The sequence below is a fragment of the Trypanosoma cruzi genome, genomic scaffold (assembly GCF_000209065.1).
Source record: "Trypanosoma cruzi strain CL Brener 1047053517171 genomic scaffold, whole genome shotgun sequence".
Lineage (NCBI taxonomy): Eukaryota > Euglenozoa > Kinetoplastea > Trypanosomatida > Trypanosomatidae > Trypanosoma > Trypanosoma cruzi.
In genome coordinates, this window is record NW_001849568.1 from 40,793 (window position 1) to 66,988 (window position 26,196).

At 43.8% G+C, this 26,196-nt stretch overlaps 8 protein-coding genes across 8 annotated transcripts, besides 96 other annotated features; all 8 read right to left on the bottom strand.

Annotated features, from left to right (window-relative positions):
* Positions 1 to 25: part of a sequence feature (A-rich) that runs on past the window's edge.
* Positions 1 to 83: part of a sequence feature (heterozygous, non-Esmeraldo-like haplotype) that runs on past the window's edge.
* Positions 84 to 849: a sequence feature (areas not merged during assembly with more than two copies in the genome that could not be assigned to a particular haplotype).
* Positions 233 to 277: a sequence feature (A-rich).
* Positions 311 to 347: a sequence feature (AT_rich).
* Positions 413 to 532: a sequence feature (A-rich).
* Positions 579 to 603: a sequence feature (AT_rich).
* Positions 850 to 1,235: a sequence feature (heterozygous, Esmeraldo-like haplotype).
* Positions 875 to 909: a sequence feature (AT_rich).
* Positions 967 to 986: a microsatellite.
* Positions 1,223 to 1,319: a sequence feature (A-rich).
* Positions 1,236 to 1,642: a sequence feature (areas not merged during assembly with more than two copies in the genome that could not be assigned to a particular haplotype).
* Positions 1,643 to 7,137: a sequence feature (areas merged during assembly that could not be assigned to a particular haplotype. This can correspond to areas where the two haplotypes were merged or to regions with more than two copies in the genome that were merged during assembly.).
* Positions 2,019 to 2,098: a sequence feature (T-rich).
* Tc00.1047053511807.100 (hypothetical protein, conserved) lies at positions 2,098 to 2,949 on the bottom strand (the record flags this gene model as incomplete). The annotated part of the gene is made up of 1 exon (XM_815331.1): positions 2,098 to 2,949. The coding sequence occupies one exon, from the start codon at positions 2,947 to 2,949 to the stop codon at positions 2,098 to 2,100; it is 852 nt and encodes a 283-aa protein (XP_820424.1).
* Positions 2,953 to 2,989: a sequence feature (A-rich).
* Positions 3,241 to 3,268: a sequence feature (AT_rich).
* Tc00.1047053511807.110 (GMP synthase, putative) lies at positions 3,463 to 5,436 on the bottom strand (the record flags this gene model as incomplete). The annotated part of the gene is made up of 1 exon (XM_815332.1): positions 3,463 to 5,436. One exon carries the CDS (start codon positions 5,434 to 5,436, stop codon positions 3,463 to 3,465), a length of 1,974 nt encoding a protein of 657 aa, XP_820425.1.
* Positions 5,501 to 5,547: a sequence feature (A-rich).
* Positions 5,983 to 6,054: a sequence feature (A-rich).
* Positions 6,270 to 6,302: a sequence feature (AT_rich).
* Positions 6,312 to 6,333: a sequence feature (AT_rich).
* Positions 6,420 to 6,440: a microsatellite.
* On the bottom strand, positions 6,473 to 7,207 carry Tc00.1047053511807.120 (hypothetical protein, conserved; the record flags this gene model as incomplete). Its single annotated transcript, XM_815333.1, has 1 exon — positions 6,473 to 7,207. One exon carries the CDS (start codon positions 7,205 to 7,207, stop codon positions 6,473 to 6,475), a length of 735 nt encoding a protein of 244 aa, XP_820426.1.
* Positions 7,138 to 7,964: a sequence feature (areas merged during assembly that could not be assigned to a particular haplotype. This can correspond to areas where the two haplotypes were merged or to regions with more than two copies in the genome that were merged during assembly.).
* Positions 7,965 to 8,345: a sequence feature (areas merged during assembly that could not be assigned to a particular haplotype. This can correspond to areas where the two haplotypes were merged or to regions with more than two copies in the genome that were merged during assembly.).
* Positions 8,077 to 8,111: a microsatellite.
* Positions 8,112 to 8,144: a sequence feature (AT_rich).
* Positions 8,152 to 8,209: a microsatellite.
* Positions 8,241 to 8,279: a microsatellite.
* Positions 8,329 to 8,357: a sequence feature (AT_rich).
* Positions 8,346 to 9,367: a sequence feature (areas not merged during assembly with more than two copies in the genome that could not be assigned to a particular haplotype).
* Positions 8,535 to 8,557: a microsatellite.
* Positions 8,777 to 8,811: a microsatellite.
* Positions 9,059 to 9,087: a microsatellite.
* Positions 9,265 to 9,290: a microsatellite.
* Positions 9,368 to 9,658: a sequence feature (areas merged during assembly that could not be assigned to a particular haplotype. This can correspond to areas where the two haplotypes were merged or to regions with more than two copies in the genome that were merged during assembly.).
* Positions 9,659 to 10,516: a sequence feature (areas merged during assembly that could not be assigned to a particular haplotype. This can correspond to areas where the two haplotypes were merged or to regions with more than two copies in the genome that were merged during assembly.).
* Positions 9,677 to 9,754: a sequence feature (T-rich).
* Positions 9,753 to 10,442, bottom strand: Tc00.1047053511807.125 (uncharacterized protein; the record flags this gene model as incomplete). Its single annotated transcript, XM_815325.1, has 1 exon — positions 9,753 to 10,442. One exon carries the CDS (start codon positions 10,440 to 10,442, stop codon positions 9,753 to 9,755), a length of 690 nt encoding a protein of 229 aa, XP_820418.1.
* Positions 9,835 to 9,875: a microsatellite.
* Positions 9,994 to 10,030: a microsatellite.
* Positions 10,455 to 10,559: a sequence feature (A-rich).
* Positions 10,517 to 10,694: a sequence feature (haploid, non-Esmeraldo-like haplotype).
* Positions 10,612 to 10,635: a microsatellite.
* Positions 10,695 to 12,695: a sequence feature (haploid, Esmeraldo-like haplotype).
* Positions 10,696 to 10,759: a sequence feature (A-rich).
* Positions 11,244 to 11,286: a microsatellite.
* Positions 11,396 to 11,426: a microsatellite.
* Positions 11,482 to 11,517: a sequence feature (A-rich).
* Positions 11,526 to 11,546: a microsatellite.
* Positions 11,735 to 11,772: a microsatellite.
* Positions 12,130 to 12,152: a sequence feature (AT_rich).
* Positions 12,235 to 12,273: a sequence feature (T-rich).
* Positions 12,447 to 12,554: a sequence feature (T-rich).
* Positions 12,584 to 12,699: a sequence feature (A-rich).
* Positions 12,696 to 12,713: a sequence feature (haploid, non-Esmeraldo-like haplotype).
* Positions 12,714 to 16,991: a sequence feature (areas merged during assembly that could not be assigned to a particular haplotype. This can correspond to areas where the two haplotypes were merged or to regions with more than two copies in the genome that were merged during assembly.).
* On the bottom strand, positions 13,453 to 14,754 carry Tc00.1047053511807.130 (hypothetical protein, conserved; the record flags this gene model as incomplete). Its single annotated transcript, XM_815334.1, has 1 exon — positions 13,453 to 14,754. The coding sequence occupies one exon, from the start codon at positions 14,752 to 14,754 to the stop codon at positions 13,453 to 13,455; it is 1,302 nt and encodes a 433-aa protein (XP_820427.1).
* Positions 14,832 to 14,932: a sequence feature (A-rich).
* Positions 15,533 to 15,559: a microsatellite.
* Positions 15,937 to 15,978: a microsatellite.
* Positions 16,166 to 16,199: a microsatellite.
* Positions 16,344 to 17,753, bottom strand: Tc00.1047053511807.140 (hypothetical protein, conserved; the record flags this gene model as incomplete). The annotated part of the gene is made up of 1 exon (XM_815335.1): positions 16,344 to 17,753. One exon carries the CDS (start codon positions 17,751 to 17,753, stop codon positions 16,344 to 16,346), a length of 1,410 nt encoding a protein of 469 aa, XP_820428.1.
* Positions 16,992 to 17,104: a sequence feature (areas merged during assembly that could not be assigned to a particular haplotype. This can correspond to areas where the two haplotypes were merged or to regions with more than two copies in the genome that were merged during assembly.).
* Positions 17,105 to 22,651: a sequence feature (areas merged during assembly that could not be assigned to a particular haplotype. This can correspond to areas where the two haplotypes were merged or to regions with more than two copies in the genome that were merged during assembly.).
* Positions 17,310 to 17,335: a microsatellite.
* Positions 17,787 to 17,812: a microsatellite.
* Positions 18,135 to 18,163: a microsatellite.
* Tc00.1047053511807.150 (hypothetical protein, conserved) lies at positions 18,238 to 19,572 on the bottom strand (the record flags this gene model as incomplete). The annotated part of the gene is made up of 1 exon (XM_815336.1): positions 18,238 to 19,572. The coding sequence occupies one exon, from the start codon at positions 19,570 to 19,572 to the stop codon at positions 18,238 to 18,240; it is 1,335 nt and encodes a 444-aa protein (XP_820429.1).
* Positions 19,948 to 19,987: a sequence feature (GA-rich).
* Positions 20,094 to 20,163: a sequence feature (A-rich).
* Positions 20,264 to 20,303: a microsatellite.
* Positions 20,338 to 20,364: a microsatellite.
* Positions 20,503 to 20,536: a microsatellite.
* Positions 20,632 to 20,656: a sequence feature (AT_rich).
* Positions 20,847 to 20,869: a microsatellite.
* Positions 21,004 to 21,028: a microsatellite.
* Positions 21,055 to 21,077: a microsatellite.
* Positions 21,116 to 21,158: a sequence feature (A-rich).
* Positions 21,176 to 21,254: a sequence feature (T-rich).
* Positions 21,467 to 21,491: a microsatellite.
* Positions 21,493 to 21,520: a microsatellite.
* Positions 21,732 to 21,789: a sequence feature (GA-rich).
* Positions 21,801 to 21,832: a sequence feature (AT_rich).
* Positions 22,051 to 22,094: a sequence feature (AT_rich).
* Positions 22,449 to 22,470: a microsatellite.
* Positions 22,652 to 22,969: a sequence feature (areas merged during assembly that could not be assigned to a particular haplotype. This can correspond to areas where the two haplotypes were merged or to regions with more than two copies in the genome that were merged during assembly.).
* Positions 22,776 to 22,807: a sequence feature (AT_rich).
* Positions 22,836 to 22,892: a microsatellite.
* Positions 22,970 to 25,600: a sequence feature (areas merged during assembly that could not be assigned to a particular haplotype. This can correspond to areas where the two haplotypes were merged or to regions with more than two copies in the genome that were merged during assembly.).
* Positions 23,040 to 23,064: a microsatellite.
* Positions 23,153 to 23,218: a sequence feature (A-rich).
* Positions 23,283 to 23,307: a microsatellite.
* Positions 23,482 to 23,548: a microsatellite.
* Positions 23,569 to 23,593: a microsatellite.
* Positions 23,767 to 23,800: a microsatellite.
* Positions 23,883 to 24,989, bottom strand: Tc00.1047053511807.160 (hypothetical protein, conserved; the record flags this gene model as incomplete). Its single annotated transcript, XM_815337.1, has 1 exon — positions 23,883 to 24,989. The coding sequence occupies one exon, from the start codon at positions 24,987 to 24,989 to the stop codon at positions 23,883 to 23,885; it is 1,107 nt and encodes a 368-aa protein (XP_820430.1).
* Positions 25,180 to 25,227: a microsatellite.
* Positions 25,427 to 25,453: a microsatellite.
* Positions 25,601 to 25,622: a sequence feature (areas merged during assembly that could not be assigned to a particular haplotype. This can correspond to areas where the two haplotypes were merged or to regions with more than two copies in the genome that were merged during assembly.).
* Positions 25,623 to 26,196: part of a sequence feature (areas merged during assembly that could not be assigned to a particular haplotype. This can correspond to areas where the two haplotypes were merged or to regions with more than two copies in the genome that were merged during assembly.) that runs on past the window's edge.
* Positions 25,812 to 25,865: a sequence feature (CT-rich).
* Positions 26,126 to 26,158: a sequence feature (AT_rich).

Genomic DNA, 26,196 nt, shown 5'->3' on the forward strand with positions numbered 1-26,196 from the left:
GGGTGAACAAAAAAAAGAAAAAAGATGAAGATCGTGGCGAAAAATGCCGGTCGGCCTTCCTCCCCTTCAGGAGACATCACATATACTCAAAATAAAAACAAGAAAAAAAAAAGGGCAAATATCATACTTTTTTGTCGCTTCTGAAACTAAACAGTCCGATATCGTCCAACCTACGCAGGTGGAGTGAAGTGGGAAGGAGCAAAAAAAAACAAAAATGACACCGAGTTACTGTAAAACAAAGCAACGGCAGAACAAAACAGAAAAAAAAAAAAAAAAAGGCTTGTAATGTGGGATTAAACCATAAGACACGAATTTATACAAAAAAAAAAAAAAAAGAATATATATATGTGTATGTATGCATTTAGATGGAGAGATAAACATGTAGCCTCCTTTGTTTTCAGCGTAGACCGGGAAATAAAGAAAACCAAAAACCAAAAAAAAAAAAAAAAAAGGAAAAAAAAATTTTTTTCTTTAATAAAAAAAAAAAAAGGAAAAAAGGGGAAAATACAACAAAAATGAGAAAAAAAAAAAACATTCCGAAATAAAAAGATTTTGCAAGACACCCACAACCACATCTCATAATATATTATATATATATATATTCCTTCCCCCCTCCTCTCCCACTGCTACATGAGAGCGGGGGAAAGCCAATTCTACATGCTGTAGGTTTCTATTTGTCGTTTTCCGACCATATGCGTTTTGTTAACGCATATGCGTTGTTATTTATTTGTGTAATTCTTTTTTTTTTTGTTCTGTTTTGTTGTTGTTGTTGGAGAAGTGGGAAAAGTCAAAGGCGGCTCGTGGTCTTAAAACAAAAAACAAAAAAAAGAATGTTGCATGCAAACTGCCCAACAGCAAATAATGGTGCCAGCAGTAATAAATATATAATGATAGATAAATAAATATATACAAACATTTGCTGCCGTATATAAATAAATAAATACATGCATGTATTTTTGTACACAATTTTTTTTTTTTTTTTTTTTGCTTGTGAGTGTGTGCGTCCTTCGTTACAACTCCTTTTTATCCCCTCCCCTCCTCAAGGCGACGTAACGAGGGGAGAAGGCGGAGGAGACGCGGGAGGAGGTGGAGGGTGCACCCCGCCGCCCAGCAAACACAACGCTGTGAAGTTCAAAGGGAGCGACGAGCCGCCGCGAGAAAAACAACAACAACTGAAAAAGAAAAAAAGGGGAAATAAAAAAAAGGAGTACGACAAGTAACTAAGAAAAAAAAAAAAAAACATAAGTACAAAAAAAAGAAGAAAAAAAATCGAACATCCGTAGAAAAAAAAAGAAAAAAAAGAAAAAAAAAAGAAAGAAGATCGACACACACGCAAAAAAAACAAACAAAAAAAATAAATAAATGCACACGAACAAAATATTTTACTGCATCCACGCGTATGCCACAGCCGAACAAAACATAACGTAAGGGGTGGTATGCTGCCGTGATTACCAGCACATGAAGGGGCCCTCCCCCACTCCACAACTTAATCTTCTGTTTTTTATTAACACGTTTAACCCCTTCCCCCTCGCAGGACGTTCCGTATTGCTTCTACCCTCCTAAACGGCAGCAAAATCAAGAAAAAACACAAAAAAAAAATCCCTCACGGTTACCCTGAAATTTGCAGAAAAATTTGCCTCTGATTATACGGGTATCATATTGGCCAATGTGGAACTGGTGAAGATATAAATATTCATCAAACTTTTTTTTTCTTTTTTAGAAATGATCAAGCAGTTTCAAATCATTTTTTATATGGATATAATTGTCCTTAGTCAAAATTAAATAGTAGGAAAAAAAAAAGAAAGGGAAAGCCGCGTTGCACCATTGTCACGAGGATTTTACCTTTCCCTTTCTTCTAGATATGCATATATTTCAATTCTTTGTTGTTGTTTTTTGTTTTGTTTTGTTGTTAAGTTCTCGTTGCCTTGCCCTATTGTGCTCTGTGCGCGTGTCCGCTGTCATATTTATTTATTTATTGTTTTTGTTACGGCCTGTTGATTTTCTTGTGTGTGTGTGTGTTGTTTTTCTTTCGGTTTCTCGTTGTTTGTTTCGTTGATGTTTTTTTTTTTGTTTTTTGTTTTGTTTTGTTTTCGTTTTTTAGGCAATCAGCATCTCCATGGAAGCACTTTTGGTTTGAGTGAAATCGGTGTTTCCCCGTAGAGGTTCTTCCGGCAATAGCAAAGGTGGTAAAAATAGAAGGTTTACACTGAGCCTCTTGGAGAGCCTTTCAAGTTCCGCGAGAGTGGCCTCTTGTGCAAGCCGGCGGTCATCCATAACGTACGACGAGTACGTGAAGGACGCAAGGCCAATCACCACAAAGTCTTGAAGCGTGCCATCCTCCGTAGGAATCCGAACGGCATAGCGACGGAAGGGAATGGACATGGCTCCGACAAACCACACACCGAGAGCAGATACATTTTCCAAGGCTCCTCGGCAGCGGAATGCAAGCTGGGCTTCTTCTTCTTTTTCCTGGATCTCACCGAAACCATCATCGTTAAGGTACTCTTTTAGCTGCAGAAGAAGCGTCCGCCAGGTGTGACGCACGGAGTGAATAACAATTGGGTGATGGTTCATCATTTTGGCATGTTGAAGGCTCTTCTGAGCGGCAAGATGCATGAGGCATTTTACTCCTATAACTTTCTCTCTGGCGCTCATGGCGTTCTTCCTCTCGCTCGCCTCTACAAATTCACGAAAACGGGCTTGTTGGTGCTGGCGAACGGCGTCACGTTGCATATCCATGTCGGTTCGCTGCTGCGGAATGTATTTGTCCAAGAAGGCCCTTGCGGTCGCAGCGTCAGGATGCTTTGAGGCATGCGAGACACAAAAGGTATTTCTACACCTCGGCAACGTGTTTAGAAGTGGTGCTTCCACAAGCCGTTTTGCCGCAAAGGCGTTGCTTGTGCGAGCATACTTCACAGCCGCTGTCGGAGTCTCCAGTACGCAATCCATTACAAAAGTAATAATAAAAAAAGCAAAAAAAAAAAAAAAATGTTTTCACCCCCTTAAAACAAATACGCTTTCGGCGCACCTAACTTTTATCTTTAACTGACCACCAGCGGGAGGCACAAGGAAAAAAAAAATCGGAAAAAATGATGCAGGAGACAAAGTTTGTAATTTGTCATAGAAGGAAACACACACACACACCCAACCAATTAGACAAATGTGCATATATATATATATATTCAACAGAAGGAGGCCTCCTCCATTACACTTTCTCCCTCAAACCATTCCAACGAGAAGATTATTTTTTTTTTTTTAATTTATTTTACGGCAACAATTAGTCCTTTGCTCCATTTACTCCTTTCCTATTGGCGTCTTCGCTTCCTTTTTTTCGTACGCTTCGTTCTAACACAGAAAATTGTCATCACAGTCAATATGTCACTAAACATATACCCATTTTTGCCTTCACACATACTCCATAATAAATAGAGATACACGGGGGTTGGGAGAAGAGCACCGCTATTATTCCCATTCTGTCGTTCCAGGTGGTTTCGCCGTAAGATCATACATGACACGGGATAAAAAATCCAGCTGCTGCAAAGAATTCACCATTTCTTCCAAGGCGGCCAGTGGCATCAGTGGTGTCCCGGGAAGCGCCGGAACGCCCGTCATGAAGTCGTTTGTAACAAAGGTGCGTACCACAACGCTGTATTGACCTTTTTCCTCAAACCCAAGAGGTATGAGAACCACAGGGACTTGGCTCAGCCGACGCACAAGGTCGTATTTGAGTAACGTGGAGTTCACAATTTCGTCTGCAATACGTAATCTGTCGAGAGTAGTGGGAATCAGTGTCGTCTTCGTGACACTATGCGGAGAATCCTCCTTTTTCGGTCCAAACATAAACACCACGCGGTTCACATGCTGCGCAACCTTTGGGATAGCAAGTGCCAAACGACTGAGTGCCTTCCACTCCGCTTCCACCGGAAATCGACCGGTAGAAATAGCCACAGCATAGGCGTACGTTCTGCCATCACCCTGCACACCAACAGTGCGCACTGGCAGAACGCAAGAAGCCGGTTGAAGATCCCTCAGGGCCTCGCCAAGTGGCCTTGCCAGCTCAATACTTGTGTCTCCCCTGCAGAGTGCCTTCAAAATTTCATGTGTTGACTGATAAAATTCGTCTTTGTACGGGGTCCCGTTGCTGCATAGGACGCGGATGGCCAAACCAGGCCCAGGGAAAGGCTGCCGCTGCACCAAATTCGGTGGAATGCCAAGCCGCACACCCAACTCCCGTACCTCATCCTTGTGATAGTCGCAAAGGGGCTCTATAATTCGTCCAGCATCACGCAACTGACGAACAAGAGCGGTATCATTATGATGTGTTTTAATGGCATCCGCTGTAAGACTGGCGTACGATGAACCGGACTCGATGAGGTCGGGGCGTAGCGTGCCTTGGGCAAGCAGCAGATTATTCACATCCAATTGAAGATCTCGAATAACGGTATCGCACACAGACATAAATGTATTGCCAATTATCACACGTTTTTCCTCAGGATCTGTCACCTCACAGAGTTTCCTCGTTCTATACGGCGCACATTTGCGCCTGGCGGGCATTTCAGTCGTCGCTTCTGCAAATTGCGCACGGGCATGCACGACAACCACAGACACCCCGGCCTCCCTCAAAGCGGCCACAACTTCTTCAGTCTCTCTGAGACGCATAAACCCGTGATCAATGTGTACACACACCACCCGCTCAGGTCCGAGAGCCTTCAACAGCAGCACCGCACACACGGTGCTGTCAACTCCACCAGATGCTAGGCACAATACCTTTTGTCCTTGAGCAGTGCGTTCACGAATCATGCGAAGCGCAACCATCTCCCGGTCCTCCATGGTGAAGTTAAAGTGGCAACCACAAAGAGTCAGAAAATTCTTGAATATTTGCATCCCATGCTCTGTCAGCTCCACTTCTGGATGAAATTGCACACCAAACAAAGGAAGTTGCTGATGCTGAACAGCAGCGACGATATTTGCACTGCTGCGTGCTACGACCTTCAGCTGCGGTCCAGAGTCCGTGATCGAGTCACCATGCGTCAGTAGAACTTTTTCTCCTAAACCCAGGCCTTTAAAGAGTGGAGACGATAAATCCATCCATATTTCGTCCTGCCCGTCCTCTCGCACGGCTGCTCGGCCAACGCTTCCCCCGAAAGTCCGTGCCAAAAGCTGCATCCCATAACATATGCCAAGCAGAGGCTTACCCACCTCAAAGAGATCAGCGTTGAATTTGGGAGCATCGTCGTCGTATATGGAGCTTGGGCCGCCGCTTATGATGATGCCTTTTATGGCATGGTCGCCGCGGAGAACTTCGGTTGGGGTGCTGAGAGGCATAACACGCGATTCCACATTCAGTTCGCGAATTTTCCTGTCAATCACTTTGCCGTATTGAGAGCCGGCGTCAAGAATGACGACGTACTCCCGCACGCTCCCTGGGCTGTCCATTGCTTTGGTGCACGCAACAACAGCAACACAACTCGTCCTTCCCTTCCCCCTCTTTCCAAGCACCAAAAAAAAAAAAAAAAAGACATCCAAATGACAGAAAAAAAAAAGAAACTCCAAACAAATTCACGCCTCTATTGAGACGCTCGTGCGTGTGCAATGACAAACCCCAATAACAGTGCGGCAGTTTACTGGGCTCCTTTCAATCAACGGCATGCTTTACAAAAACACGAAGATGTTTACCGCCAAACTCCATGCCATTCATGTTTCCTGCCGCGGCCAAGGCGTCTTCCGCCTCCTCAAACTGCACATCTGCCGTACACTCCTTCCCCTCCTCATTCCCTGTGCCGGAACTCCGGGGCTCAAAGGATGCGACGTCACCAAAGGAGGAGCAAAGACGCAGAAGTGACTGTGCGTCAAAGTTACAAGGAAGGCAACGAATACTTATTTGACTCGACATCAAACACTAGAAAAAAAAAAAAGCGAAGAATACTCACGCGCCGAACACCTATTGCCAAAAACGCAAAGCTCCCACCGTCTCAAAGACCCAGAAAAGCAAGAAGAGAAAAAAACATCACAGAAAGGAAAAAAAGAAACAAAATAATCAAGAAGATAAAAGAACAACGAGGCGTCATACATCATCCAACGAGCATCAGCTGTGGTGCCCCGTGACAGAACCCGACAAAAAAAACAATGGCAACACATAAAAAAAAAAAAAAAGGGAATCGGCAGTGAAGAAATCTGTAGGTTTTTAACCCCGAAGAGCCAGAACGCTCGCACACACGCAGGGAAAAACCTTCTCTCCACCAAATAAAACATCTACAATCTAGGCAAACAATAAATTTTAAAAAATCTTTTTTTTTATTTTTCGTAGGATCTAATATTATATATATATATAATGCAGAATAGAGAGAGTGAAGAGGGGAAACCTCCAAACAACTGAGTAGCACCCAGCCACTTCTCTTGCTCTTGTGTGAAAACAAATCATATATATATATATATATATAGGTCTGAAAGTGCAGGAGAACAGTGACGGTCTCTAACAGGAGATGAGGGCACGAAGTGCGTCCAATTCTTTCAGAGAATTGTCACAGTGCATCGAATCCGCCTCCCTGATAGCCTCCACCCATACTCCCTTGTTCTTTTCAGAAGCGTTGGCCTCTTCACTCAGCCACCTGCGTGCGTCATTCTTTTCCCTCCATCCACGTACTGCCGCCTCTAGCGCCCATGACTTCTTTTCGGCTTCTACAGACGCCACAACCTCCGAAATTTTACTTCGCATCTGCCTTGTTTTTTGCTGATGATCCACAAGTTCCTGTTGGTCCGCGTCCTCCAGCTTGCGAATGGCGGAAATTAGTTGCTGTTTACTCTCGTCCCGAACCTCGCGAAATTCGCGCAGTCTCTCCTTCGCATCCTTGTCCTTCTCCTCTAGCTCTTGCAATCGCGTAGTGACCGCCTGCCTGCGCTTATCCAAAACGCACCAGTACTCCTCATTGCGCAGTCGCCGCTCATCCACCTTCAACTGCAGATCGGCTGTTTCCTTCTCAATCCGCAGAACTTCTTCCTTCTTGTCGGACACCTGGGCCCAGACAAGGGAGATTGTGTTCTGAATGTTGGCCTTCTCAAGGTCCCAGTCCTGGACAGTCTTGGCATGCTGTCCCTCAAGCTCCTGCAATGCCGCGCGTGTCTTTTCAAGCTCCGCATTCTTTTCCCTCAGTTCGTTGCTGAGCGCGCGCCATTTCTGAATGAGCTCCTTCACTTGTGAACCCTCCATCGGGAGAAGCGTGCGGCAGGCCCGTCTCGCCGCGTGTGTGTTTCGCGCAAATCTCTCCAGTAGGTACAAAAAAAGGCGGGTGAAAAGAAAAAAAAAGAGAAAAAAAACAATAATTTGACTGGAATTCATGACGCAGCGTCCAGCGGCGCCCCAGAAGATGCAGAAGGCAAGCAATATGCCATGGCATCCCTCACAGTTTGCAAGTAATAATAAAAAAAGGAGCACCTGCTCAGAATCATTGAAAGAAAACAAGAACTTCAAACTCCCATTTTGTTTTCGTTTCCTCCCTCCTCCATCCCCACGCCCTACGAGGGCGTGGCTCACACTTCGGTTTCCTTTCGATTGCCTGCCGTTTTCTTGTCTTTTCTTGTCTACGTGCGGGAAGTGAAAGCAGACGACGTCACAGCAGCAACGGCACCCACACTCCTGCAAGGGGGGAAAGAAAAACATGCGAGGGGAACAGTAACCGGCCATAGTACAATCCAAAAATAACAACAATAATAATAACAATCAGAAAAGAAAAAAGAAATCAAAACATCTGCTTTTTTTTTTTTTCCTCTGGAATTACAAGTTTAGCAAAACACTTCCTTCTCTTTTTATTCCCCTGTTAGACAACACGCCACGCACCAGCAAAGGGCAACAAATATTTGCCCCTTACGCACACACACACACTCACAGACATGGCAACTCAGATGCTAACAGGCTCTTTTTCAGCTCCATTCCCCGGCCTCCCCTTCCCACCCGACAAAAATAAAATTAACTCCAAACAAAAAGAAAAAAAAATCCCACGTGCAGGCCTCCTAAAGCCGCCAAAATGCATAATTTCAACACACACGTACACACACAGACTTAAATACATAGATACGCATATATAATATAATATAATATAATATAATATAATATATTTATATATAAATATATAAATTTAAAAAAAAAACGGTGTTAAAAACAAACAAAAAAAAAAACACAATTAAAAAAAAAAAAAAAAAAAAAAAAAAAAAAGGCAACACATACACCGTTTATTTGAGCCCCGTTTGTTTTTGTTTTTGTTTTTGTTTTTGTTGTTGTTTTTACTATTTTCTCGTTCTTTAATTGTTTCATCCTGCAGCCCACCTCACCTCAAAAATAAAAATAAATAATAATAATAAAAGAGACACCCTCTCCAAATGCAAGGAATGCTGTATGTGCGTTTCCCCCTCCATTCCTCCCCCCGAAAAGAGTAATAGCAATGCCCATAGAAGCCAATGCAATAACACTTATTTGTGGTGGACATTGGTAACTTAAAAAAAAAAGAAAAAAATGAAGGATTTACTGAGAGCAAGATGACAAAAAAAAAAAAAAAAAAAAAAAGGTGTCCAATACATACAGGACCGTTTGATTCTGAGCCCCGTTTGTTTTCGTTTTTTTGTTGTTTTTTTCTTTTATTGAATTTGATCTTGTCTTCGCCACCGTGAGGTCATTTGTAGAAAAAGCATTACCCTTCCTTAATATATATGTATGTATGTATATATTTAGTATTCGCTCCCTGACCTCCCGCCATCTGTAGTCACCGCTTCATCTCTCATCCATTTTTCTTTTCTTTTCTTTTCTTTTTTCTTTTTTTCATCTTTTGGCCATTCTCCTTTCATTCATTGGCAAACTATGTAAAGCCGTTGTTACTGCCTTCTTCCCGTCATGTTCCTCACACACACACACACCACTCTGATCATCAAAACACGTCATCCGTACATGACCGTGTGAGTCATGGACACGTTCAAAGGGGCGAGTAGGAAACAATGTTTTTTTTTTTTTCAACCCATATTTGCTCTTGTTTCTCTGAGGCGGGGCCCTCGCTTGCATTTTCACTTGCGCTTCTTTCCTTTTCTTTTTTTCTTTTTTCTCCCTATTCCATCGTGGATGGCCTCCACCACAAATCCCACATCTGATTTCTCACACGCCTCGCCCCGTTTGTTTGCATTTCGCCAAACTCCAACAGCGCCTGCGTGCCCGCGGCAACCATGGGAGGCGATCCAGTGGAGTGTGCGTCTGGACGTAGCCGCGCCCCCTCCCCTGCCCGCAAAAAAAGAAAAAAAAAAAAAGAAAATGGCAGCCGATGGAGAACAACACACGATACGGGCACAGTGCACATCACACCTCCGAAAGGGCTCATAGCGGCTCGTAAGCCAATCCGAAGAAACAAATTCCTCAGAAGTCTTTTTTTTTTTTTTAATGATCCCCAGGACCGTTGGGAAATTACAAAGCGGCAGTCATTTATTATCCCAAGCAAGCAAGCAAGGAAAAAAAAAAAAACGAAAACAGGGTCTCTCACCCCGCACCCCTCAGCGCAGAAAGTAACGGCGTTTTTCGGGGGTGGCCGCCGGAGGAGAAAAAGAAGTACCGCAATCGCCGCACTCCGACGCGGTGTATTTTTGCGGACAAAAATCAGGCGATCAACAAACAACACACAAAAAATGCAAAAAAAAAAAACCCTCTCTCTTTTTTTTTTTTTTTTCTGCCGGGGTTTTATTTACTTATTTCTTCATTCTTTCCGTTTTTTCTTTTTCCTTTAATATATACTTTTAATATTCGCTTTCCCACCCCACGCCATGCAGCGGCAGATGCGCACACGCATGTCCCAACGGACGCGCATGCATGCATGGATGTATTTATGTATGTCTGTACGTATGTAACTACGGGGGAAAAGAAATAGTTGTCGCTCCACTGGGATTAGAGAGAAGGGGAACAACAAAAGAAAATGCACTACAAGAAATAACGATCGGCATACACACATACAAAAAAATAATAATAATAAATAAATAAATAAATAAATAAATAAATAAATAATCAATTTGATATGTGGTTCATGCAGCAACACGAAAAGACACGTAGTGGAGCGAAGGAAAACAAAAGAAAGGGAAAAAAAAAAAAAACCCCAAATCCCCAACACCTTGCAAACGGTGAGTGAAGCAAAAGACAAGCGGAGCAAAAACACCAACAAACGCAGAAATCCAAAAAAAAAAAAAAAACCGTGTATTTTAGGTGCGTTTGTAGATGGCGGCCAGCGCCTACAAAACCTTTTGTTCTCCTTTTTTTTTCGCCCTCCTCCGTCGCGCGCCGGCGGAGCGCCACGCACACAGACACAAGCACAAGCACACTCCATTCCTCCCCTTATTTTTTTTTTTCCGGTATTTACGGTGCGCCGTCGCACGCCATTCCGCACCCTCAAGAATAAGAATGCAAAGCTGAATGAATACATGCCGTTACCATCAAAAAGAAAAAAAAAAAAAGAGCCAAGTGGAAAAAAACAGATAAATAATTTCAAGTTATTTGACAAAAAACAAAGACAACAACACAAAAAAAAAAAAAGGAAAAACACGCTATCATCTGCCTTCGCTCCTTCTGGGCACACATTCATTGTAGAAGCCTAATAATAATAATAATAATAACAAACCATTGTGCAGCCAAAGACACAAGCCATAAGCAAAACAAATAAATGCGTCTCCTGCCGCAACACAAACAAAAAAAAAAGTAAACATCCAAAAACAACGGCACCAACAGAAAAAAAAAAGAAAAAACAGTCGCCACGTGTGCAAATATCCATGCCTTTCTTCCCTGCACGCCATTCCTCCGTCTTCAAAGACTGCCAGTAAGACGCGCTGCCGTCGCGCTGCACTGAAATGAGTGGCCGCCGCCGCAAAAAAAAAAAAAAAAAACTATTCTCAATCTGATGTCCTTTCTCTTGACATGTCTCCCAGAGCAATTGTACTCAGACAAAAACTTCATCGTTCCTTCATCCACTCCTCTTTTTTTTTTTTTTTTTGGCACGTTTATTTATTTTTCTTTCTTTGGTTCTTCCCCCTGTCTCCCTCTCGTTGTGTCATTAAACCACTGCCGGCTCATGTCTGTTACAGTGCCGTGGGTGTTTTATTTACTTATTTCTTCGTCTTCGTCTTTCCCTTTTTTCTTTTTCCTTTATATATACTTTTCTCGCAAATATTCGTTTTCCCACCCCACGCCATGCACCGGCAGACGCGCACACGCATGTCCCAACGGACGCGCATGCATGCATGGATGCATTTATGTATGTCTGTGCGCATGTAACTACGGGGGGAAACGAGAATCGTTGTCGCTCCACTGGGATTAGAGAGAAGGGGGACAACAAAAAAGAATGCACTACAAGAAATAACGATCGGCATGCACACATACAAAAAATAAAAATAATAAATAAATAAATAAATAATCAACTTGATATATCGGTTCATCGCAAGCAACACGAAAAGACACGTAGTGGAGTGAAGGAAAACAAAAGAAAGGGAAAAAAAAAAAAAGGATCACCAAAACACACACACACACACACACAGATGCGGCGGCACACCCAAAAATACGTCCTTCTCTAACAGAAACCAGTCGTCAAGTAGGCTTCCTCCGAGAACATACATGCAGCAGCGAGCAAAACAGCAGCAACAGCAATCCCTGGTTCTTTCCTCACGCAAACGGTGAGTGAAGCAAAAGACAAGCGGAGCAAAAACACCAACAAACGCAGAAATCAAAAAAAAAAAAAAAATAAGGAAAAAAAGAAAAAAAAAGACTAAAAAGTGGCCGTGCATTTTAGTGTGCGTTTGTAGATAAGCGCGTCCAGCGTCTCATCGCATCGACACCACATATTTTTGTTCTTCTTCTTCATTCCTTTTTTCGCTCCTCCTCAGCATTCAATCGTCGCTTCCCTGCCCAAGACGCCAGCGGAGCGGGATCCCCACCGCAACTCACACACACAAGCACAAGCAGAAGCACACATCCATTTCCTCCCCTTATTTTTCGTTTTTCCGGTATTTTCTCGACGGCGCGCCGTCGCACGCCATTCCGCACCCTCAATAAAAGAATGCGAAGCAATGAATGAATACATGCCGTTACATCGGCATCCAAAAAAAAAAGGAAAAAAACAGTAATAATAATAATAATAATTTTTCTTCTGCTTTTTTTCCCCCACCCCATTGACCCATACTTTTGAGGAACAAAAATAATTCGATTGCAATGAGTGCGCGTGCTCGTTTTTTTTTTTTTTTTTCTTCATTTCTTCGTCTCTTTTTGGGTGTTCAAAGGCAATTCTGCAGATTGGTATCTGCGGCTCTCCGCCCTGGACTCAACGTTGACGATGCGACCCCCCAAACCACACGCACGCACACACCGAGAGATATATAAATATGGATGAGATAAACGGGCAGAAAGAGAAATGTGGGTGGGTGGGTGGAGAAGGGCGGCCCTTTTGTTTTCTTTTTTGTTTTTTTCTTTTTTGCTTCTCTTCTCTCAATTATTATTTGCACGTCATTTCTTTCGTTGGTCCCCTTTTCTTTTTTCTTTTTTACTCCTCCCACAGCACACCGACAGGGGCGGCAGTTGAAAGAAATGGAAGAAACGGAAGAAAAAAAAAAAATCAACGCATCGTCGCAACGAAAAAAAGAAAAAAAAACATATTAAAAATATAAAAGAAAATGACAGACAAAACAAAAAACAAACATCCGCCGTGAAGCACACACACACACAGACCTTCAATTGTGTTCTCCCCACACGCCCCACCCAGCCGCACCTCGCTTACAAAGCCAAGTAGAAGTCAACAAAACCTCTAACCCCTCCTCGAAAACGATTCAGCTATTCATTTCTCTTTCTTTCCCTGCATGCAGGGTTTGGAGCCCATTTTCCCTTTGAGAGTGCCCGTAGACACCGTCTCCAAAGTAAAAGCGCACAGTCTCACCAGTATAATCACCGGAGAGGAAAGAAAGGAAAAGAAAAACAAAAAACTTAAGAAGATGAAATGGTAGGAAAATGAAACTTCGTGCCAATTGATACAAATAACCGTCATTGTTGTCGGGGCTGCCAATGGCATCTTTCTTTCTCCATTAATAAAATTTGATGCACGGCTTAATTTCGTTTTTTTTTTCTTTTCCTTCTTTCACTTATGGTACACCAACGTCACCAGATGCCAGCTTCTCCGTGGCCAGTCAAGAAGCTGCAAAAGCGAGTTCATTTTTCAAAAAAAAAAAAAAAAAAGATTGGCATCAACAGACTAAAATCAAGATATGTAAAAGCACTCCTCTCCCTCCCTCCCCCCAAAAAAAAAGACCGAAAAAAAAAACATAGGAGTACAACAAATAACTCATGATAAGTTGCTGCATCCGTCATTGCAAATATCATTAGCACATGAAGCTATATATGCTGTTTCCTTTCCGGAATTTCACCGCTTTGCTTTGTGTTCCGCGTCTGCCATTCGTCTAGTACGGCATAAAGTAAAGAGGTGATACACCCTTTGCGTTGCCATCCTGTGGAGGGACCGGGAGTGCATACATTTGCTGAAGCGATATCGGCTGGGATTTTTCTGGTCCTTGTAACAGGAAAAATGATGCGGTTGCTGGATTGAATTGAGGTAAACACCCAGTTGAAAGACAAGGCTGGAGTTGCCCCTGTTTTTGCGGTTGCAATTGCGGCTGCGACTGTTGTAGCTGAATTTGTTTTTGGCAGTTCTCTCTTGATTGTGGTGATTGCCCCGTCTGCATCAAAGGCGTTGATAAAAGAAGAAGCTGCGTATTAAGCATACTGGTGTCAGATGCCACACTTTTTGTAGAGATAGCGCGTGGCGGCGCATTCACCGATGTGCTGGGCGAAGAGGAAAGCGAAAAGTGCATCATAGGACAACTTGTCCTTGATGTCTCTCCACAGCTCTCGGAAAACGTTGTACTATTCCCTTTTTGTCCAGGAATCGGTCGAATGGAAACGTTAGCGTTACCGGGTGCGCTGCTTATAGAAAGATCGCCCACGGATGCATCCTTTTCAGCGCGTTCTCCGGTGTGACTCACAACATGCACAAACTGACAATTCTGGCCAAAGCAACATACGCCGTTCTTGGAGTAGTTGGCGCAGTGTTGAAGAGTAACCGTCGGGGGCTCGTTACGCAGAAAACGCTCATAGTACTCACGCACCACTTTTGTCACAAAAATTCGCCCACTATCAAATTCCTCCACAGGCTTTGGATTATTCGGCATCGCCACACGGAAAGTTGCGCCTCGAGGGAGCGTTGGGTAAGCCCATGGTGGAGTCCATCGCGAATGCAACGAGTGCCACAACAACACATTTGGCGGATGTTTCAGACTCTTTTCTTTTCGTTCGGTTGAAGTTGGGCACCCGTTCGCGTTACTAAAGACATTATAAATACTTGCCTCCATGGCGGTATCTGTATTGAAGGGACAATGCACCTCTCGGCACAGAAAACCATTGCTACACTGCATTTCCCGGTTGTAAGAGGAGCATATAAACAATTTATTGTGAATCTTGTTCGGCCCCCAGCGGAGATAGTCGTACAGATAGTCTAGCACCCCGCGAGTAAGATAAACGTGTTCGGATAGCACGGCGTAAATGGTTCGCATGTGATGAGCAAAAAACCATAAATAAAAACCTTTTGGAAGTGTGCGCTTCGCAAGTTCTTCATCGGGAATGCCCGCAAGCTCCTCAACGGAAGGAACCTCGAAGAAAAGCCAGCGCTTGTTACGTTTCCTCTGCCTTACTGGAGTAAGTTCCATTGATGAAAGGGAATGCAACCAGCGGTACCTTGTATAAGAAGTGTGCACTCGACCGATGGCAAAACCAAAGCCCCCCCAAAAAAATAAAAAGGAATGGGAACAAACAAATATAAAATGTGCCAAAGACAACAAGAACGAGAACAAAAAAAAAAAAAAAAGATCAGAAATAAATAAATAATCACCTAGAGTGAAAAATTTCGGCGAAGGGGAGGAGGAGGAAGAATTATTCCTTTTCACTGTGTGCTTGAATGTAGCTTTCCCTTACTCGGTTCACCCTTATAAAAGATCTCTTGGCTGCTGTAGTCGCGTACTCTAAAGAAGATGATAATAAAAGGGGTGTCGTGACAATAAAAACTGCAAAGAAAAAAAAAAAAGAAAAGAGGGGGGCAGAAGAGTGCGAAATAAGGGAGAGCAGAAGCAAGGCACATGTGTGTGTGTGTGTGTTCTCAGCAAAGCAAATGTGGAGTAGAAGCGGCCATTTCCCAACAAATTTACGCGCATGAATCACATATGAAAATGGACAAAAAAATTCAGAAAAAAAATTTTGTCTCGACGCGTGGCGTAGGTACGAAGCAATAATTGAGAGGAAAGATGAGTAAAGAGAGCAACACACACAGGAGGGGCGCACGTGACACCACACATAACAACAACAAAAAAAAAAAAAACGCAATACAAATAAAAAGGAAAAGAGCGGCTATTCGACTCCCATCAAAACCGATTCGTGACGCAATTGAGTGCCGTCCACCACCCCACACCCCATATTTTGACGATGAAAACATGTGTGTGTGTGTGTGTGTGTGTGTGTCCCCATCATCCCTCCGTTCTTTCCTTCTCACTACTTTGTATCTCGCCCCTCCGCACACCACCCATCAATCAGAGGATTAGTGAGTAAAATCCGGCAAACGGGACAATCCAATGCGCGGCCCCTGAGACCATGTATATGTGTATACATATATACATGTAAAAGGAGAGAAGTAAATCGCCTTCCCCACAAACCGGACAACAGAAAGATGAGGAGAAGGGTATCGTGGCGATATGGGGAGTACACCAAGTGAGAACCATCAAAAAATAACACAAAATGAGGGAATAAAAAAAACAAACGGCAATAGCAATCATAGTAAGATCAAAATCAATACCGTGCGTATATCTAAAAGGCAGCTGCGTGCCCGAGCCATCGAAGTTTCTCTCTTTCCCTTTCCCTCTCTCTCTCCCTCTCTCTCTTTCCCAACATTCAACCGCAACGGCGTATCCACACAAACAGAAATAAATATATAGACAACAACAACAAAAAAGATAAAACACGCCCTACACTGCCGTTGCTGCACATCTCACCAAGAATAAAAAGATATGCAGCATTTATCCCATCAAGCAACACGCACCAATCCCTTCCCACTCAAGTTTCATTCACCCATTTGTTTTTATTTATTTTTTTTTTTTTTTTTTTTCTGTGCTTCGTCAAAAAGTCTGCATTCTTTTGTGTGGGTACTTGAGAGTATCGATCTGGCTGTTGTTTTTCCCCAAAGCTGCAAGCATTCTTTTTTCTTCCAGTCCCCCTCCCCCCAATCTCCCTCTCTCTCTCGCTCACCCTTCTAAGAATTGACGTCTACATTAAGTACGTCCTGAATCCGTGTCGCCCGCATTACGGCATCCTTTCGCCTGGAACGCCACTCGCCCTCAAGTTCCTGCAGATTGTCCGTTCTAAAAAGAATGCGCATCAGCTCCTCGTAGTAACCACGACGCTGCTGAATTGTTAATTCTCCATCCTTAATAATGGACTCTATACATGCCGTGTCTGCCTCAATCTCCAGAAGCATAACTTTCTGGGGTTCGCTGTATTCACCTGATGCAAAGAAAAGAGTGTACACACCTGACGCGTCGGGATTTGTCAGGCTCAATGACGAGGGAAGTGCATCAGCGTAGATCCCATACGCGTTGAGCTTCGCGTCTGACCCACTCAGCAGTTTCCCACGAAAAACTACTTTGGATCCAGCAAGACGTGGTTCTTGCGATACAACCTCCAACAACAGGTCACCCAGCGTGGCATCACCAGGCAGCTCTAGGTTAATGCTCTTCTTAAGCGCAGGAACCATACATTTTACCGATATCCGCGACGCCACAGATGCCGTGTCACCCGCTTCTTCTGATACCCCTCTAGTCACCTCAATATTGGTATCCCGAGGAGTCCTCGACGCATCTATCGAAGGTGTACTTTGTGAATTCTTGCGAGGCGTCCTGTCCAGTGAGCCCTTGCCATCTCCGCTTTCCACTGGAACAGTTGAAGGGAAAGCATTCCTCACAAATTTAGAAGGGCTGGTCTTTCCACTGGGTACAGTGTCGTGTGGGCTTCTTTGAGGAGGAGGAGGCGAAGACTGACACGAAAACGATCTCAATTTTTCACCATGGCAGCCAGGCTGTTTGTTGTCGTTGCCTATGCGTGGTGTTGTAGTTCCGCCGGAAGCCATGGAATTCGAATCTGTTCGACTGTGGAAATGTTTGGACACTGAAGCCGCCGATTCTTTCTTTGGCTCACGAGAATCAAAGACAGATCGATCTTCTTGTTGTTGTTGTTGTTTTTGTTGTTTGTCTCCGACTGGAAAAAAGGGGTTAAAAGGCTCCCGTTGTGGCTGTTGCAGTTTTCCGTGTCCTTGATTTTGAGAACGTTGTTGTTGTTGGCGCTGTTGGTTGTAAAAATGTTGACCACGTTGCTGCGGTGCCACGATTTGCTGCTGCTGTGCCGGGTAACCCCTCTGAGCCCCATCCAAAGACGTTACAAGAACAAGCGACCCAAACGGAAACTCCTCCACAAGACACTCATCCCCAACGACATAACTGCCGTAGACAAGAGACGTCGCCGGCGGGTAGCCGTAATATCCAATGAGAAATTCACGCAACTGACCCACAGTACACTCCCTGGGAACTTCCACGTCCATTGTTTCTCCGCGAAGCGACCTTATCTGCACACGGATCATTTGCCTGGAAGCGGCACTGTTGATAAACATGATCGCTCCTAAAAAGAGTTCTCTCCTTCGCTCTTGTTTATTTATTTATTTATTTTTTTTTGGAGCGATAGAGAAAGGAGGGAGGGTTCCCTTCTGATTAATTCGAACTTACGGAAAATGAAGGGGACGTTGTGTTCCTTTTAATGTATTTATTTATTTTTGTGTGTATATATGTATAATGGACCTGTGGGTGTGTATGTAACCTCCTTGTTAGGCACCTTTCTGCGTTGAAATGGAGGCAGCAGTCGGACTGGGAATCCGAATACTAGAGACACAACTGCCGTTTCAAAGCAGAGCAACAGTAACCCAGCAGGAGAAAAGGAGTAAAGAAAAAAGAAGAAAAAATGGCGTCGAAAAGAGCCAATGCAAGACACAAACAATAAAGAAAGAAAGAAAGAGAGAGAGAGAGAGAACGAATACACAAAAAAAGCACAAACAATGCGCGTGGCAGAGTCAAAAGTTGAAAGCTGCATCTCTTCTCCAATCAAACGAGTCTGCCGTACCGGAGTGGCTGGTTTGGTGCGCGGAACTCCTTCGCATGCCGGTGCACCACCTGCTCAAACACCACACCGGGATCCAGCAGCGGTTCGACGTATGCACGCAATGCACCCACCTCCCACCGTCCGGGATTCAGCTCAAACAACTGCTCCATTCGCTGCGACAAGTCGGTAGACAACTCATCCTGCGGTGCCCAGACAACTGTCGCGCCGGCGTAGCAGTCGCCACACGCTCCGCGAACAACAACAACGTCATTCAACAACGATGTGAGAGCTGCCTTCTCGGATCGCGGCGGTATTACACCAGATGCAAAAAAGGAACTCGGAATACTTTCCACCCACGTGTTATAAAATGATTCAAATTCAACCGAAGGAAAAAAAAAGTTTTCGTCCATATGGAATTGACGATCCGGTTCTTCTTCACTTCGAGCCGTGAGAAGCAAAATGGCAGCTTCGGCCAGCGTTTGTAACACTTTTCGTACGTGAAGTAACGCCACCGCCCCTGTTCTCCCCTCCGCCTGCTCCAGTGCACCGTACATCTTCTGCACGACACGGATAACAATGCTCGGATACACAGAAGGGCAAAAGTGCTCCTCCACCGCCCCCCAGGAGACTTCCTCGCAACACTCCACAAAGACGATAACCGCCTGAAGCGCCTCACGCAAAAGAGACGGGTGCAGCAGACGAACACGCCCACGATAGGCAATAGCGCCCGCTTCGGAAAGTATTTCTGATAACTCACGTGCACTGCATCGGCTCATCGACACAAGCTGTGGAAATGTATAATGTTGGCAAATAACTCCGTCGGGTGGAGCCATCCTGGCGTCAGCCAAATCGCATGGCCGTGCGCTGTTCTCAGACTCAAGTTCCTCAATAGTGACAGGACTCTCTTTCAGCAGCTTCAACAAATCCCGATAAACACACGCTCGTTTTGCCTCAAAAAGACGTTCTGCAGCTCTAACAACGACGTATTTGCATTTCTTCTCCAAATCGACCGGCGCACTGGAGTTTTGCACAGGCGTGTGCGTCAGCGCCTCAATGTTACGGTCACAAATCGGGCGCTTCTCGGCAAGAAGAAGTGTGTTTGAGTATTCCACACGACGTAGTCGATATGTGTGTTCATCATCACAAAGTAACAAATTCGACGTGCCCTTCATCATAAGCAGTGTCCTGTTTTCATCCATCCCTGTCCTTGTAGAGGCCTCCTCATTCCCGTGCACGGCTATCTTCTCCTTCAGGCGCCGCACGCAATCCGCCTCCACCGCCAGCAGGCGGTACTCGGAGCACTTCGCAAAGTCGGACCGTAGCGTCACGTACGTCATTGGAAAGACGCACACACACACGGAGAGTGGGAGAAAAAAAAAAAAAAAAAGACAGCCAGTAAGAAATCGCACTTCAGTCCTTCCCTCAATTCCTTTCCTCCTTTGAGCCCGGTGCGCTACCCACACCGCTCTCTCACGCTGAGAAGTGGCAACAGACCCCCTGCACCAAAAAGAAAAAAAAAAGGAGAAAAAACTGCAAAAGTCCGGCAAACAGTCAGCAGCTTCTCAGATGAGAAAAAAAAAAAAAAAAAGAGGGGTGGGCGACGTCATCGTCGTCGTCGTCTGTCTCATTTGTATCAGTTGTTTTCACCGATTCCATCCATTATCGTGTTGATTGTTGTATAGAGGGAGCAGCGGGAAAATAAATAAATAAATAAAAAGAAAAATAGAGAGAGAGAGAGAGAGGGGGGGAGGGGTTACGCACACAACAAAACATAATAATAATAATAAAAACACACGAAACACACGAAAAAAAAAAAAAAAAAGATGCGCCTCACTGGAAACGTGCGCATGTATACCTCAAAGAACAAAATAAAAATAAAAAATAAAATAACAACAATAAAAAGAAGAAGAAAAAGGAAAGAAAAAAAACCAACCATTTGTTGTGGACTTCTCCCCTCCCCTCCCCCAGACGCTCGCCCCGTTTCTCCCCCTCCATCTCTGCACGGTGAGGCATGGGAGACGAGAATACTCCTTTTTTCCTTCTTTCCTTCCTCATCCATCCTTCCCTCAAAAAAATAATAATAATAACAGCCCAACCATGACAAAAAAAAAAGGAAAAAAAGAAAAAAAGATGCTCTCGCCAATTCCGTGCTTAATTTGTTTGTTTGTTTGCGCCTTATTTCTTGTCTTATTCCCATTCCTCACAGCGCTGCTCCGCCGCCTGTCAAACCCCCTCCTCCTCCTCCTTCCCCTCTCATTCAACCATGCAGAAAAGAAGAAGAAAAAAAAAGAAAAAGAAAAGGACGGTCCATCGGAAAGACACCTCCTCGTCCCCATTCCCACTGCGTGAGTGTGCACCGGTGAGAATGGAAGGGAGAAAGTCAATAAAACATATACAAATATAAATATAAATATATATATTCCTTTTCCGTTACTTGTTCGTGTTTTCGTTGGGCCACCGTTTCGGCCCTCATCCCTTTTGCACACAGCACATGTCGCCAGGCACCTTCCAGCGTGCCCCGTCTGTCGGCATTTCCCCTCCGGCCGCCACCGCGCCCGTTCCCTCCCCTCCCCTCCCGCCAATAAAAACACACGAACACCGCCAAAGTGTTTAAATAAATAAATAAATAAATAATGCACGAAAAAAGGGGATAAAAAACCAACGACAAACACACACACACAAAAGTACGACTCACTTCACAAAACTCAAAGAAGGAGGACTCGCGAAGCGGAAAACAAAACAATGCGGCACACAAAAAAACACATGCATTTTTTTCTTTTTTTTTTTTTTTTTGATGGAGCAGGAGAGGAGTACTTGCTAAAAAAAAAAAAAAAAAAAAAAACAGAGCAGACGGAGTAGGCACATAAAAATAATTTTCACATAAAAACAAAAATAAATCAAAATAAAATAAAAATAAAAATAACACCCACTTTCTCCCTCTTTTTATATTTTTTTTTATTTTTTTATTTTATTGCCTTTTTTTTTTTTTCGCAATTTTTTTTTTTTTTTTATTTTCTTTCGCTTACTGTAACACCACACCCCATCATGCGCAACTGTTTTTTTTTTTTACCCCCCACCATCCCCCATTGTGGCTCTTCAACGGCCATCCATTCGTTGTTTTGCTCGCCTCCCACCGCCTGCACGTCCTCATCAGCCAAGAGCGAACCGCCCCACGTTTTTTTGTTACGGATCGTTCCCTTCGCTTTTTTTGTCTCACCCCTCCTCCCCCTCTTTTATTTTTATTTTTATTTTTGTTGAGAAGAAGAAGAAGAAGGAGGAGGAGAAAAGGGTTCAATTCACGTACACCCTGCACAGCCCTCATGTTTTTTAATAATTATTGAAGTTGACGCTGCAGCGGTTATGAGAAACACCCCCTCAGTAGAGCAGCACTGTAAAAGAGCGCAGGCATGGACATATGAAAAGCCAAGCACTTATAAACATAACAACAAACAAAAATAAATAAAATAAATACAAGTAAAACATCAAATGCATTTGAAAAAAAAAAAAAAAAAAAAGGAAGAGGGAGAGAAGAAGAAGAAGAAGAAATAAGAAGAGAGCAAGCATCAAAAAATAAAATTAAATTAAATAAATAATAATGGGAAAATAAAATCCACAACAAAAATGGGCGCACCCGTTTAAATAGCAGCAATGAGAAAACACTTTTATCCACTCTTTTTTGTTTTCCCCCCCCCCCCCCCCCACTCCGCCTTTTCTTTCCTGTTGCTTTTGTTGCATGCCAAAACTATCAATTTTTTTTTTCTTCTTTTTTGCTGCGCTTTCCGTCGTTGTTTTGTGCCACACGAACCCTCAAACACAAATAAATATCATTTCTTTTATTATTATTTTATTATTTTTAATTCTTTGTTTCTTTTCCCCCCTCCCTCTCTCTCTCTCCTTCTGGACCTCCGCCTCGTTCATAAGTGAGACGGTGTGGAGGCACAAACAAACAAATCCCCCCTTCCCTTCCATTTTCCTCCTTTCTTTCTTTTCCCCCGCACCGTTGCCCGTTGGTGCCTGGTGGCATGCGTACATAAAACCACAAATATATTTTTTCTTTTTTTTTCTTCTTGCACGCTTCCGCAGCCAAATTACACACAAATTTACAAAAATGAAAATAAAATAAAATAAAGAGATGAGCATCGCAAACGTCGTGTAAATGTTGTTAAAAGAAAAAAAAGAAAACAAAAAACAGCGGCAGCAGCCCATCCACGCAAAAAATAAAAATAAAAATAAAACCCAAAAGACTACCACCCGCTCACTGCCCCCGTCCCGCAGTCCACCCGCCCCCCCCCCCTCCCGGTTATCCCTATAAATAAAAAGTTTTACCCACTTAAATAAATGTCTCTTCACATGCGTGCAGAGATGTGTCCATTTCCGTCTGCGCAGCAAATGCGTGAGGCGTACGGCTACCCGTAGTGCAGATAAATAAATAAATTTGAGATGTGTACAAAAAAAAGGAAAAAAGAACCCGCAAGCACAAAAGTAAAACGCATACACAAACACACAACACGACGCAACCAAAGCCAACACGCAACACGACAAAAATAAATAAAATATAATAAAATAAAAAAACACGCAGACTAAGTAAACCCAAATAAAGATAAATATTTATATATTTATATATATGTATGTATGTATGCAATTATGTATATTATATTCCCCTTCCCTCCGCCCCTCCCTTCCGGCTATGCATGCATTGGATCTCGAAAAGAGGAGAAAAACAACAACAACAATAAAAAAAAAAGAAAGAGCTGCCCTGCCGCTGTGCGCATTTCCATTCAACTTTGGAGAAAAGTGACTTGTGTTTTTTTTTCTTTTCTTTTTTTTTTGTTAATTATTTTGTTTGCTTTTCTGAAATGAAGTTGACATTACCGCCTCCATTTCATCCAAAATTTTCTGTGAGTCGTTTGGGGCCCGAAAAAAAAAAAAAAAAGAGGGAAAAGAGGGAAAAGAGGGAAAAGAGGGAAAAGAGGGAAAAAAAAAGCACCCATTTTGTCCATCTTTCTCTCTCCATGTGCCCGTTGATCTCCGTTGTGAATTGTGAAGGTAAAAATAAAAATAAAAATAAAAATCACCTGCTCAAAGAAATGTTTTATTTTCTTTTTAATAATCGCCTTCTTCTTCTTCTTCTTCCTTAAAAATAACTCAAACTCCAAAAATGCTACCATCTTTTTGTTTTCGATCCCTTTTCATCCATAAGTAAATTCCTGCAAACATGGAGGGGTTCATCGAATACAAGCATGCGAATATATCAATATAGATATGTATACATGTGCATATAGGATGCATATGTACAAATATACTTATATATATGGAAAGAGGGAGAGAGAGAGAAAGAAAAAAAAAAAAAAAAAAAAAGATAAACACTTGTCAATGACTGCTTCAGTCGTTCCATGCCTTTTCAACCTTCCTGCTAATAAGATTCGGATGCATGAGAATCACATCAAAGAAAGTGACACAGATTCATTTTCCACCTTCCTCGCTCATTTGCTTCGGTAACTCTTCTTTAGGCTACTTTCTCTGTTTTACTCTTTTTCTTTTTTCTTTTTTCTTTTTTTTTTTTTTCTGTTAATGTTGTTTTCTTTTGTCTTTTTCATTATTATTATTTTCGGCTCATTTCTTTTTTTTGCTCCTTCACGGCTCCCCTCTACTGAAAAGAGGAAGCATCGCCGTAAGGATTGTGCCGCTGACCCATCGGACCGCGTGGCAGAACAGCCCCTCCACCCAATGGACGCAACAATGGACCTTTAATCGCCCTCTCCTCCCCGTCGGCATGGGCAATATACTTCGCGCGGTAGCCATAGGACATGCGACTACGAGAAGTACTACAGGGAGTACCGTATCCACTCTCGATGCCCTGAAGGGAGTTGCTCTGGTTATTACAACTTCCGTGCTGGCCATTCAAGCCACCAGAAAAATAACCACCGTTGAAGCTGGTATTGTTAAAGCTGCTAGCATTCGGAGTTCTTGTGGTAACGTTCGTTTCTTCCATTTGGCTCCCACATAAGCTTTGGTGGTGAATATCGCCAGAGACGTCCCTACTGGCATTATTTATGCAATTAACCGCTGAAGCAGAAGCTTCGCCAGCTCGTGTCCCCCTGCCCTGTACACGCGGAATGGGTACAGGAGTTGCGCTGATGTATTCGTCGCCATCAAGTGGGATCTCTCGACAAATGTGCAAAAACCCGCACTCCTCACCAAAGCGGCACAAGCCACGCCTGTGTTCACGACAAACACGACCCTTCGACACAGTAAGTAGAGTTTCTCCATGCTCACTGTATATACTCCAGAGGCAGTTTGTCGGATTTAGTGAATGAAGGCCAACTGCTTTGCTCCCGATGTTTACTGTAAGATTAAATGGCAGTCCTTCATAATTGCATGGGGCGCCATGAAGATAGCAGCAGGAAGGGGTTTCAAGCGCTTCTTTACGAAGTGAATCCAAAACATCACGGCGTGCGTGAACTTGAAAGCAGCGACTACCTTGCCTGCAGCGACCCTCAAGAAACAGACGACAAATCCCAGGCACAAGCCCATCATCTTGCAGGGCATTTGTTGGCTCCACCGCACTCATGGGGATCTTCAACTTCGTGCTAAGATGGTCCAACGCCTCCACGAAGGCCACCGTCGTCTGCTGGGGTGTACTCCCACGACGAAGAGTTGCAGACAAGGGAGTCTGATTTGCCTGGCACCCGGGGTGCGACCCCAAAGAATTGGCGGAGGCACTTTGATTGAGCGTAAGCGCTACGGAGACCATCTTTTTTTGTTGTTGTTTGTTTGTCCGTTGGTTGCTGTTCTTCCAACCTTTGTTTATTCCCTCCTACTTTGGTGAAGGCGATGTTGTGTCCACGCGTCCCACGTTTCCCCCCTTTCTTGCTGTGATTCCTCTGCGCTGAGCTCGCACGGATAAAAAAAAGAAAAAACTTCCGTACAAAAAATTGATCTTGTCGTTTGTTTGTTTGTTTGTTGTTTTTTCCTCTTTTTCTTTCTTTGTTCTTCGCTCTTTTTCACCCCTTCCTGAACCTTCCTTTTTGGTCTTTGCCCCGTCGTGTCGCCCTTGGCGTTAGCACTCCTTTTGTCTGTCGTTTACTCTTTCCACTAAGCACAAGAAAAAAAAAAAAAAAAATCTTCGTTCTTTGGCACAATCGATGTCGTCAGTCACCCAAACCCTACTGAACCCTACGTACGGAATTTAAAAAAAAAAAAAAGGAAAAAAAAAAAGACGAACGTTGTGCCAGACCCGTCCACACACACACACACACACCTCTCTCTCTGTAGAGGTTCACGCGCCCCTTCCCGCTCATGCGGCCCATGGCATTGGCCGTCGTGCGTGAGTCCAAACAAATAAACAAACAAAAAAAAAAAAAAGAAATGCGGGAAGAATAAAACATGACAACATGCCTCCCTTCCCCTTTGGACGCGGTGTATGCCCAAGCAGGCCCTGTGGAGAAACAGGGCCCACCCTTGTGCGTGCCAGTGAGGGCACAGGGAACCCCGTGGCGTGATGTCACACATCCTCTCACGCACAAGCCCCCCCGTGGTGCATCCTGCAAGCAACTCACACTTTCTGTCAGCACAACTTTTTCTCCATTTCTTCTTTTCCCTCTTCTTCTTTTTTTTTTTATTTTTTTTCGTTGACCACCTTTTTGTTTGTGCTGAAAACCCCCGTCGTTGTTTCCGCCTTTTCTTCCGTCTCTCTCAGTCGGGGAATGGCGCGTTAATCCCCGAGACGCACATCCCCGACAGAGGACGGAAGAACCTCCACACACCAGAGAGCTGAAAAAAAAAAAACACAGACCTACCGCCACTCCCCTGCAGCTTAAAAAAAAGCACCCCCTTCCCACCCTCCCTCGCTCCTTCTCCCCAACGAAAAGGTAAAGTGAACAGCAACAGAAAATATATTTATAATTATCATATTATTTATTTCCTCCTTTCATCCATCGCTGGCTGGATCGGCGCAGCTC